The sequence below is a fragment of the Triplophysa rosa genome, linkage group LG22 (assembly GCF_024868665.1).
Source record: "Triplophysa rosa linkage group LG22, Trosa_1v2, whole genome shotgun sequence".
Lineage (NCBI taxonomy): Eukaryota > Metazoa > Chordata > Actinopteri > Cypriniformes > Nemacheilidae > Triplophysa > Triplophysa rosa.
Genome location: NC_079911.1, coordinates 11224338 through 11237171, shown reverse-complemented (window position 1 = coordinate 11237171; position 12834 = coordinate 11224338). Strand labels below are relative to the sequence as shown.

Below are 12834 nucleotides of genomic sequence, written 5' to 3'. Positions count from 1 at the left end.
AGCATTTATCAAATATCTTTGTGTTCATCAGAACAAAGAAATCGATGCAGATTTGGAACAACTCGAGGTTGAATAAATGACAGAATTTTATGTAAACTGTTCCTTTAAGTAATGAGCAAAAAGGCAACAAAAGTACATATAACATGTTGAAAAAATAGTTGTTAACCTCACATGTCAAACTTAAAAGTCATTTAAAAATATATATATTATATATATAAATAACAAGAATATTGCATTTTTACAAAAGTAGATCATGTGTTTTGTAATCGGTCACGTGATCAGTCAGCTGACGCGTCGTATATATTCGTCTGTGGCATCATGACACAGTGATATTGTGAAGAGTCGTGTAGTTGTCGGGTTAATAATAAAGTCGTCAAATCACATTTTTTAAATATATCTTTTTTTGTTTATAGTTGTTGCTTAGCAGGACAAGGTTTATGCGTACAGACGACGTGTAAATATTTATTTCACGGGGTTCCGTCAAAACACGAAGCCGGTGACTTTGTCCGTATGTCGATGTATTCAGTATGAAGCGTCCAGCGGTCGGATTGTCCTCCATCTGCGCCTTTTTTATAGTTTATACATGGGTTTTAGTGTCGTTGGTTTCGGGATTCCCTCTTAAAGAAGGGCCAGATTCCCCCCAGCTGAGGTTTGTGGATCAGATCGATCGCTTTAAGGTCGGATTCAACTGGCACAATGTGTCGTGTGCGGTGTGTAAAGCGATCTTTATCACTGTTGACATAGCGCTACTGGTGAGACCTGCTTATTTATTATTCCGTTTGTGTATGTTTTTGATAAACAGTTGCATGCTTTAAAATCGAAAAGTGAGATGTAACGGCTTTGTTAATTTTTTTATTTTATTTTTTTGCCTCCAGACTTTTTGCTTTGTTTATATTAGTTCACGTACTATGTAAAGGGGAAAGGTAATAGGCTTCATTTGGCACAACACGGGACCAGTTACAATAATTGCAGAAAACTTATGTGAATTTCTAAAAGATTATGAAAACATTTATAAAAGTGACTAAGATGCGCGTTATTGTTATTAACAGAGTAACACAAACACCGAGCGGGTGGCACATGCCGTGGAAGAAGCTTGTGCCCGCCTGCATCTGGCCGACCCGCACGTGTGCCGAGACATCACCCAGCTCTTCCGAGAAGATTTCATCCGTGCTCTTCAGGAGTCTTTCCTCTGGCCCTCGGAGGCCTGCGCCCTACTGGTGGGACCCGCGTGTGGTCATTTTGATATCTATGCCCCTTGGAACGTCTCACTGTCACGGGTACCCAAACCCCCAGTGACCCCACCGACCCCTCCTAAACCGGGCTCTCCGCAAAGCAGGATCCTCTTCCTCACTGATATCCACTGGGACGCTGTGTACGCCGAGGGCAGCGTTGCCAATTGCAATGAGCCCCTCTGCTGTCGAAATGAATCTGGAAGGGCCAGCTGGAAACACAACGGTGCTGGACACTGGGGTACCTACGGCAAATGTGACGTCCCTTTGCGTACGGTTGAAAACCTTCTACAAAACGTAGCCAAATCTGGCCCCTGGGATTGGGTGTACTGGACGGGAGATATTCCAGCACACAATGTCTGGTCTCAGACCAGAGCTCAACAGCTCAATGAGCTCATCACCATCTCCAGACTCTTACGCAAATACCTGGGGCCCAATGTAAACGTGTATCCTGCGGTGGGAAATCATGAGAGCACTCCGGTAAATAGCTTTCCGCCTCCGTTTGTACATGGGAACCGGTCTTCACACTGGCTATATGACACTATGGCGGAGGAGTGGGCACCCTGGTTACCTGCGGGTGCCCTGAAGACTATAAGGTATTGCATGGTGACCAAATTCATAGCCACGAAAACATGATGGGTAACATGACAATTAAAGAAGAAAATAATAAAAATACAGGAAAGTACTGATACTACAGTTAACCATAAAATGTGTGATTTATCTTAAAGGCCTAATTTAAATAAATTTAATTGATTGATTTATTTATATAATGATTTATGTATGATCATTTTGTGTTTATTTACTAATATAATTTTTTTCAATGACATATAAGGATTTTTGACATTTCAATTTTACAAATAAAAATACCATTCACTTAAAGTCTCTGTGAACAGGGAATTGCGATCGTTTTTACCGTATTTGACGCACTTCCGAGTGAAATGGAATTTCTAATGAGAAAAATGGTTGGTGTGGCTTGCGTTTTTCTCTGCGACTTGATTGGATGTATAAAAACAGCCGTTGCATTTTGAAATAGAACTGTCAGCAGACTGACAGTTGAAGGGGAGGAGTTAACGGATGCTCTGCCCAAGACGTCTAAAATACGTCATTTAAGATGGATAGTCGTTAGAGGGCGGAAGTGCATTTTTCGATTTTAACTGAAGATTATCAGAGCACATGAATTTTAAAAAGAGAACGACCCACACAAATAAACTATCTACAAGAAACGCTGCAATATTTCATGAAAAATAGGCATTGTAATTTTTAATTTCACTGGGACTTTAAGCATCATGTATCAGAGATTCATATTTCAGCCACAAAATTCTTTTTATTTTTTATTTAATACATTTACTGATATTATTGGTCACACCACATGATAAGTGGTCGTTATACGCCATTGACCCATATATAATTGAATCTAAAAGACATTTGTTTATCATTTCGATTCTGTTATTGTTCTGTTGGTTGTATTTCATTCAAACGTGTGTGTCGTTTTAAAGAAAACTGAAAGCATGTTTAAATGGTCTACTGTTGTAGTCTAAGATGTTTTTTTATGTCTCTTCTCTAGGCATGGAGGGTTCTACACAGCGGAAGTTCAGCCTGGTTTGAGAGTGGTGTCTTTGAATATGAACTTCTGTGCAAGAGAGAACTTCTGGCTGATGGTGAACTCCACAGATCCTGCCGACCAACTGCAGTGGCTCGTTCACATACTGCAAGAGTCTGAGAACAAGGGTGAGAAGGTCTGTAAACGTGATTTAAGACAAAAATCAGCACATTTAAGCATATATTCTGAAGCTTTTGCATGCTGCAGCAGTTTAGCAAGTTGCAACATTACTGTTGGTGTTTGTGGATTGGGGTTTAGAGGTGTCCAGAAAACTGATCATGAGTCAGTGCTAAAATAAAACGTGTGACTGTTGTATTTCCTGTGTTTCACAGGTTTACCTTAAACTTGTGTTTGGTTTTGTAACTGTTAGGTTCACATTATTGGACACATTCCACCGGGACTCTGTCTTAGCAGCTGGAGCAGGAATTACTATCATATAGTCAACAGGTCAGTCAGTTCTTCACATTGACCCTTTTACTGTTCAAACAGAGCAAACTTTGATCAGTTGTAACCCTCAACTGAGTCAACATGTCTGCGTGACTTCAGCGTGACGGGTTATAACAAGTACTGTTTTCAGTATACTTTTATGATCTTAAATGCCATATTGTTGGCAAAATTGGGTCATGTCGACTTTTTCTATATGCATAGCATATAGACATGTAAGCGTATAGGGACAGGAGTTAATGGTTCACATGTTATATACTGTATGTATGAGGAAATCAGGAAGTGAAATGAGTTTGTACAAAACTTTATGCAAAAAAAACAATGTGAGAAATATTAGGTTGGTGTTCGATGCTTCTGTCAAGATTTCTCCGTATCCTCGGATGAACGCACTCTTATATCTGATGAAGCCACTAGAGGTGAGGAAACTAATTGAAAACTTACTGGGAAAAATTATTCCTCGCAGTTGAATTATACCATATAGATTATACTGTTTTAACGGTTATAAAGTTGATACTTTATTTAGTTCAGTACGTACTGTCACAATATGGTATTTTGTATGCAGGGTGCATGTTTGATATGTGACTTTTCCTCAAAAATGGGTTTATTTTTTCTGTTTAAAATGTGTTATTTTTCAGGTATGAAAGCACCATAAGTGGTCAGTTTTTCGGACACACGCACACTGATGAGTTTCAGATGTTCTATGATGAGGACACGCTGACACGTCCATTGGGTGTGGCTTTTATTGCACCAAGTGTCACCACCTATGTCAACCTGAACCCAGGTACTGCTTAGAAAACCGCTTGTTAAAGCAATAAGTTACAAGGCTGTGCATTGACTTTATCTTTTGTTTTTTTATAACCAGGGTATCGTGTTTATTACACGGATGGAAACTATCCAAACAGCAGTCGGATGGTGTTGGATCATGAGACCTTCATTCTTAACCTGACACTTGCCAACAACCTCTCAAACGGACCAGCATTACCCTCCAAACCTGACCCCAACCCGTCATGGACTCTATTGTACCGTGCTTCAGAGGCTTACGGTTTGTCCACCCTCTTCCCGTCAGACTTTGAAAACCTGATCAAAGTGTTTCTGAACGATGACCGGGTCTTCAAGCGCTTTTGGTATCTTTATCATAAAGGCCATGTGTCGGAACCCTGCAAGGACACTTGTAAGACTGCACACATCTGCTTTCTACGTAGTGGACGATATGACCTTCTGACGCAGTGTGATGTGCTACGTGGTGCTAATGAAGAGATTGTTCGCTCTGTTAGGAAGACTATGTGTTGAGCTGATGCAAGACTAGCGTGTATGAATCTGCTGGCATCAAAACAGCACCAGAGTACAAGATCATTTTTTCCGAGCCGACATCACAGAGACTTTTAGCACTTTTTTTGTTTGTTTGGTTTTCTGAAAGTTGTAGCATTTGGCATCACACTTGTTTGTCGTCAAAATGTTTGTCGTTCCTGCACAATGCTGTGAAGTATTTGGTCAAGACAGTAAAAATGTCAGAGATGGTTCTCGTAAATTGTACTTTTAAAGCCGCGACCCACCCAACGCATTGAAACAACAAATGTGTTGGTTGAAAATGAAACGTACATCACAACTGAATCATGTGGTGTGTTTGCACTTTATGAAAAACCCCAACTGTTCAGACTTGGTTCTTTTTTTCTCATATCTGTGGTTTGAGTGCTTTCGTCAATGTGGAGGGCATTGTGGTTGATTTGCTTTGTTTTTGTTTTCTGTATTGGCCTATGTACACTGGAGACTGTTTAAAACTGATTGTGTTAGATTATGGTTTGTTGATTTAACCTAACCATTTTACTGGTAAAGTTGGCACAGATAAAATTCAGAACAAGAACTTTGTCATGTGATCTTTTGTGAAATTTACTATTATGCTTGCAGAAAATGATTTTGTAGCTATGCCAATATGTGGAGACCTGTTATGAAAGAAAAATAATGGATTATCAGATGCAGGGTTTTATTTACTGACTAAATAAATATTTTGCAGTCATTTGTGCTTCTGTTGATTTGTCTAACCTTTTAGTGTCTCTTTTTTATTTTTGGTTTTCAGATAAGACAACAGTCTGAACTGTTAATGTAACCAAAGCTGCAAAACTGAATTTAAAATATGTTTGCGATGAATAATTGTATTTCTGAGTAATGCACTAAGATTCTGTCCTTGTTTTTTATAGTCTAAAAATAGTCATTAATAAGCAGATCTATGTCATTATTACAATCTAGGATATGTTAGAGAATAACAACAAGAATTCAAGCTCACCCTTTCTTTGTACAAAAACATAACTGAAAAACAATGCAACCAAGGATCGAAAAAAAACCCAAAACTGTTATTTGCAGTACAGAATAATTTCTTTCTTTCAAACTGTACACATACAAACCGCACTTTCACATCCATACCAAACACACAATTATAGCTGCATCTTTTTATAATCTGTTTGACTGCTGTGCTCTAAGAAAAAAGGAAACCTCCATAGGCCAAACCTGAGAAAATGGCACCATCAAGAGGTCAATAGCACACATTTCAAGTTTACATTTTTTTTTACTTTGCCAGCATAACTAAAGCCTTTTAATACAGAATACATGATTTAATGCCCAGTAACACTGGGGTTACTGTATTATTCACAATGTTTCATATAAATCCTATAAAATAATATTTTTTATCATACCTCATAATTTGATGGTTTACTATAACCATTCTCATTTTATATCCACAGCGAGCATTTCAATTAACAAAACATCTCAGTTGTTTTGCTAGATATGTATCCACCACCATGAAAATATGAAGGAGGCAGTGCCATCTACCTGATTGTATGATTGCATCAAATTTGTCATTTTGGACCACAGTCTTCAAATTACGTAATTATGTAAAAATGTACAAAATATTTGGCGTGTTGTAGTTTTCAACCCTCTGCTATAAAACATCCCAATGTTCTGCAATGTATAACTAAAATATATCATACAGAGAAAATGACATTCAGTTCATTTGACATATTTCGGTTTATTTGGACAGCTTGTTCACAGCGACACTATCCCTTTTTATCCTTTAAGGTAAGAAAATACAAAAATAGTAAACAATACACCATTAATGTCACAGTGAATAGCATTGAACAAAGAGGATCCTTTTAAGGGTCCGTGAAAGACAATGTCACTCCAAAGTCCTCCTTATAGATGTCCCATGTCTTAGATTTGTGTGGATTGTCTAATTCTTCTCTCGAAAGGTGAAGTCTATGATACAAACATCAACAAACAACATTTTAATCCAACTCTCTAAGAAAACTAAACATAACTTTTAAATCTTTAATCATAATTGGAAGCCCATCTGCTAACAGAAGACCTACCTGTTGTTCTCTACAAAAGATGTGTTAAACCAGAAATAAAACGGACAGTCCTCATACCCTTTTGGTAGACCCTGGAGAGAGAGAAAAATATGATATTCAGTAAATCTCATTGAACCTTTCCAGCCAGATACATTCTATAATAAACATAACAGGAAGAACGTACAGCACTGGATTCAAACATTATCTTGACATCTCCAGACACAACAGGCCCCTTCTGTAAACTGATGACCACTGCATTGCTGCCCGTGTCAGGAAACAACTAAAAAAATACACAAGACGTGGCCATAATTTGCTATAAAATACATTAAATACTGTGTATTGTTGTTCTCTAACCATGCATCATTTCTTTGTAGTTAAGTATGTTCTCAGTGTTTTAACAAATATATTCACAAAGCAGGCTTTAGTGACACTTACGGCACAGTTCTCCTGTTTGGCACAAACACACTGAAAGACCAGTTCTCGCTTTACTATGATCTTTACCTTCAGGTCACTTCCATTACCTTTTCCAACACCTGTAGAACAATTACACCGCTTTTACTGCATATACTAAACTACCTAACTAAAATATATTGGAAAAGAAAATATTACATATCACATACGCCCCTGCTAAATAAACTGTAATTTATATAAACCAAAGATGTTTTTTCAGTCCATCCTTTTAGAATACTTTGTCAAGCTAGGTCTGACCTGCAATGGAGTTGATTCGGATGCTTTTTATTTTCAGGCTCTTTGGAGGTGGCATTTGGCGGTTGTACTGATTCTTCATGATCTCATAATAACCAACGTACCTGCTCTGCAAATGCGAAAAGAACAAACCATTTATCAGCAACTGCATAAACATGTACATGAACCGGTCTTCACATTAAATTCGGATTCTAATGCCGTGTGTCAACTCACCTGGGAGGGAGTTTCAACACCCTGAAACTTTGAACTCATACTTTTATCAGTTCGTCTCTCCCCAAAGTAGTCCAAACTCTCCTGTATAATGGAGTTTATGAAATTATAGAAATAAAATTATTTTAACAGACAAGGGACAACACTCCATATGTCTAAATTCTCTTGCTTTACCCCTTGTGTTAAAGGGGTGCTGCAGCGATGTGTCATGCATTCTGACTTTATTACAATGTTAAACGTGCTGTCTTCTCACGCTTAACATGGTCAACTTGTCAAAAAACGAGTTGGGCGTATTACGTAGTTTTTCTGTGCTCGATACACTCCCCCAGCGATCGTACAGGTTTCGGAAAGTTTTTTTTCGAACATATAAAACTGTTTCGTAACAATTTTTCTTAGTCCCTTATTGGACAATTCTCCCGGAAAAGCACGCGTCAGCAAGGAGAGCAGGAGAAGGAGCATGTGCAGACGTCACTTTCACTTGTGTGCAGGAGAGAGAGAGAGAGCATACGTTCGTGAAGTTCAGGTGTTTGTTTGTTCACTGCATTTGGGTGATAAATGTTATATAAACGGTGGATATTACGCTGGATTTGGAGATTGTTTGAAACGGATATATGGAGCAGTCTTAGCACTAAAAGATGCCGGACATGAACCGCATGCGGTGAGTGAAACTGATGTCTGTGTTTTGTTGGCAATGGGTGCGCACGTGCTTTAGTTCAGCCTACCCCTCCCCCCGCACGCTCCGTATGCTTTCGGAAATAATCGTACAGCTGTATCTATCTTTTATAAATGTGATCAAACTAAATACTCTTCGAAGATACGACGTATGCGATACTACTCTATAGGTACTCAAGATTAATATGAGATTGGCAGAAACAGCGTGTGTTAGGGCCGCTTTAATATACCTCTGCGCTCTCAAACTGGTCACTGTCAATGAGCCACGTGCACACCATAGTCCCAGTTCTTCCTATTCATCAGAAACAAAGCGTTAAAAGAAATATTTTGAGTTAAACTGAACAATATATCATAACTTCTTAGATATTTCTTCTATACCATACATAAAGTGCAGAGACAACTATAAGTAAAGCATTCTTAGGTTGATTCAAACATTTTGGTCGAACATTTAGATTGATAATGAGACACAAAAAAACTGATCTCTAACCTTTCCCTCCTTTACAATGGATGGCGATCGAATTCCTGGAGTCTGCAGCCATCCATTCCCTGACACATGCCGTGTACCGCAGCATGTCCCTACAGCGTCGAGAACAGACTGATATCAATATATTCCTTGTTTGCAGATTCAAGCAAACGTCAAAGACATGGCATAGTGGAAACATCTACAATATGTTTAAAGGATCAGCTGTGATGATGTCAAACTTACTCAAGTGACGGTACGTTATGATCATCTATCATAATCCGCTCCACTCTATAATGAAAGAATTTAGAATCATATCCCTTCTCACCTGAAACAAGAAGTCAGATTGGGTTGAATCTTCTTCGAGTTCATTTGAAAACGGTTTGAGATTTAACTTTATTAGTACTGAGAAAGTAAAAACAAGAGACTGTCTACTTACTACATAGATTAAAGACCTTGTAGTGATCCGGATGTTTGGCATCGAGGAATCTAGCAACCTCCTGCCATGCAAAAGTGACATTTATGTATTGAAATTCATGTGCTTTTAAACAACTACACTCAAATTGTCTAATGAAATATCTCTATTTACAATTTGTTGAATCTCACAGTTTTGTGAAATGCTATTTATGTTCACAAAAAAAGGTTTTGCGTCTGTCCATGACTTACTCTGATAGGGTTTCTATAGAGCGCCTGCTTGCCAGATGATGGAAATGACATGGCAATCACTCTCTCTAAAAAAGAAAAAGACAGACAACTTACATGTCATATTTATTATGCATTAAATTACTCTGATGTTAAGTAAATGAAGACAAAAAAACGATCATGGTTTCTTTTGAAAAACAACGCGACTGCACCTGTGACATATGTGAGATCCAGATCAAATCCATCTTTTTGGTACCGCCTTTTGTTCTCAGACACCTGTAAATATTACAGACAAATGCAGCCATCACACACTCGTAAACGTCTTGGCTAAAAACACAACCTCGCCACAAGATGTAAAACCCTCACCATTCTTCTGGTGACCTTTTCAAGCTCCTTCTTCTGAGAGGCAAATCTGAAGATCCGTACCAGTATAATAATCCTCAAAGATCTCAGGAACGTCACCACCCTGCATACAGAGTATGATTAAAGATATTAATAATATAACAGTGTTTTCTATAATTGATGCCCCTGAAAAGTTTGAATCAAATATTTAAAACAGTGGTCTGACCAATAATAATTGTCATTTAGGGGAAATAAAAGCATCAAGGCGTGGATGTTTTATTTAATAATAAAAATGGTTTCTGTGCTATACCTGGGAATTAAGCTGGCCCCTGAGAAATCAGAGAATGTGTAGATCATGGTGACCACCAGGGTAACAGACACAATACAAGCATCTATTATATTCAGCTTTGAGCTGAAGTACACCCTGAATCTGAGAAACAAGGTTTAAGAACAGTTTATCAGAGATTGCTATTAAACGCATTCTGTGTGTACACATACATGCATACTTAGCATTTTAGACCATGTTATGATAACACTCGTGTATAATGCATTACAGTTATAACTGAAGTGAACTACTCCTTTAACTGGTCCATAGAGATTAAAACACATTTGAAAAGCAGACAATATGATAAACTACTAAGCATAGGGAAAATCTGTTTCCTGTAGATCACTTCCTGTCATGAGGGCCATACGTCATTTGTTCCTGTCTTTCTTAAGCGTGTGCGATTGGGGCGTAGATGCCGAATGATGATTTTCAATCAATATAGTACAGCAACATCAACCGGACAAAACGAGTTCACATGTGACAGGAAACCACTGGCCTGCTGCCATGGCTTTTAGTGCCGTCCTCCTCCCCCAAACTGACCCCTCATTGTGAACTTTAAAAACTACAAACCCCTCCACATAGACACGGATCAGCACATCGATGAGGAAAAAGAAGGAGATGACCAGAGAAACAGCCTCCAATGCACTTCCCACATCACGGCTCTTGTTGGAAAGAGACAAGTCCACTATCACCAGAACAATATCTATGATGATAAGTATCAGGCCGAACACACTGGAAATCAGAACAGGACGCGTCACATTCACAAATGTTCTATCGTGGGAACATAACCAATAGGCAATTTTTACAGATACATGATGCCACTCACCGAAATCCAAAGGACATCACAAATGGAGCTATCATTTTCCGGACACGACTACAAAACAAACAGTAGACAGTGACAGAAAAAATGTACATCTAAAGGAACATGCAGTTTTACCCCAAGAAATTGTACAGGTCACTTACTGGTACATGGTGTCTGGCTCCGCTGTATCCTCCTTCCCATCATCGATACGCACCTCAGCCTCCTCTTTCACTCCATTACTGATAAACGCAAAACAAAGACATTCGTTATGTGATAGAAACTAAACAAAACAATAGCAGTGACGACATTTTTAATATTTTAATATTCACAAAAATGTTTATATTTACAACAAGACACAATGTGATGAACAATGAGACATTTTTATTATTAAAAATGTATATATTAAAAACGATCAACCATCTTCATAAGATGCCTTTTAAAGAGTAGGATATTGCGTTGAGCGATCATTTGGCCATCCATATTAATACTTTGTTGAATTAAGATCATGAGAAACATTTTAATGCTGTGACCCTAAACTTTTGAAAGGCAGTACATGTATTATAGTAACAATTCATACAATTGTTTACATTTATTGTTATGAAATTGTACGTAATTACTCGAGGTAATGGGTAAATATGCATGACTAGTTACAGCATGACTCTTTTGCATTTACTGTCATTTATAACAAAACATTCTGAGAACGCTACTAAATTACTCATGTAAAATGTAGGGAGTAAAGGTCAAGATTCTGGTGAAGTGTTAGTTAGTGATGTTATACACTCACCCATTAACTTCCTTGGAATCAAGCCCGGGGTTAAAATGCACAGATGTCATTTTTTGAAAGAAAAGTTTCTTTGTAAAAACTGCAAGAAACAAATCCACATTCCAGGGGAACTTTAAGGTTAAAGCTTTTACAGACATTTTGATTTTATCAAAGACAAACGTATGCTGAACTCTAAATGTTTACAATAGCCAATAACGTATGAACTGTCTATCGTAAACACAACGTACAAACACTTACAGAACTCTAGATTTATAAATCCAAAGGGTCCCAATCGGAGACGTTTTGTTCTTTAGGTTGGTTTAATATCCCATTGAGTACTTCAGTTGATAGCTTTCTAGTTTCTAACTCTAATGTATATTTTATTTTATAAAGGACTAAATACAGCGACAACAAGTCTTGTATTTGTCCAGATCTAAACAAGTTCAGGTCGAAAGATTGTCAGCGTTGGGAACTCCGATGGAAAGCAGACCGCGCATCCGGGAAAACTGTTTTCCTTTAGATTGCAGCTTTTGCAGCTCTGCAGAAGTACGCATTCTTCAAACATTTATCCCTACATGATTCACTTTACGAGTCCTGAATGTCCCGTGATTTCTCTGGGATAACAAAGGAAGGAGGTTCAAAGTTCGCCCGTGGTTTTCTTATTTCTCCATCCGCGTTCACGCCGCCCTCTCCTGTTGCAGACGTAGCGGATTCTCAACTCCCTCAACTTCCTGATGCGCGCTCCAGTTAACATTACTCAAACCGACATGCAGGATTATAGAAAACATATGTGCTACCTTTACCAAGTATTTATGCAATATATGAAGAGTTTGGTTCCAAAATGAGATAACTCAGTTTTTTTTATTAAAAAATCATGTTTTTTTATTATGTTATCATGTTTTTATTGTGTTTTATCGTGTTAGCTGTATTTTTGAAAAGTTTAAGCTTATAAAGTTATTATGGCTTAAATTAAAACAAACCAACTGCAGTTTGATTGACATGAATTGGAATGCACAATAAAAAAACATGATTTTTTATGTTAAAAACGGAGTTCATTTTGGAACCAAACTCTTCATATATTTACCGTCTAAATTAAATTTGTATCGGTACATTGGAAACTGTAATGGGTTTACTGTTGTTGGGTTTTACTGGTGGGATATGTTTCGTGCCAACATAAAACCATTAAATCCTACTGGAATAAGCCACAACATAAATGAATTTTGTTGTGGTTTTAATAATACACTAATGGTTCATAATTTGTAAAAGAAACCCTTCAAATTTGTATTGTGTTTTTCTGCAGCG

At 37.8% G+C, this 12834-nt stretch overlaps 2 protein-coding genes across 3 annotated transcripts; one reads left to right on the top strand and one right to left on the bottom strand.

Moving 5' to 3' along the window:
• Nucleotides 1–296: 296 nt before the first annotated feature.
• Nucleotides 297–5301, top strand: smpd1 (sphingomyelin phosphodiesterase 1). The gene is made up of 6 exons (XM_057321839.1): nt 297–752; nt 1050–1825; nt 2794–2965; nt 3200–3276; nt 3909–4054; nt 4136–5301. Exons 1-6 carry the CDS (start codon nt 528–530, stop codon nt 4561–4563), a joined length of 1824 nt encoding a protein of 607 aa, XP_057177822.1. The 5' UTR covers nt 297–527; the 3' UTR covers nt 4564–5301.
• Nucleotides 5302–5857: 556 nt separating this feature from the next.
• On the bottom strand, nt 5858–12245 carry tpte (transmembrane phosphatase with tensin homology). 2 transcript variants are annotated; one of them, XM_057321185.1, is made up of 19 exons: nt 11791–12245; nt 11554–11632; nt 10931–11008; nt 10794–10841; nt 10538–10699; nt 9953–10072; nt 9667–9766; nt 9513–9576; nt 9325–9389; nt 9098–9158; nt 8905–8986; nt 8686–8774; nt 8429–8490; nt 7530–7610; nt 7320–7425; nt 7047–7144; nt 6796–6891; nt 6633–6703; nt 5858–6519 (listed from the first exon to the last, which is right to left on the bottom strand). In XM_057321185.1, exons 2-19 carry the CDS (start codon nt 11601–11603, stop codon nt 6417–6419), a joined length of 1536 nt encoding a protein of 511 aa, XP_057177168.1. In that variant the 5' UTR covers nt 11604–11632; nt 11791–12245; the 3' UTR covers nt 5858–6416. The 2 variants fall into 2 exon arrangements, with proteins under 2 accessions (XP_057177168.1, XP_057177169.1); XM_057321186.1 differs by having other exon boundaries at nt 11799–12245.
• Between the last annotated feature and the right edge of the window lie 589 nt (nt 12246–12834).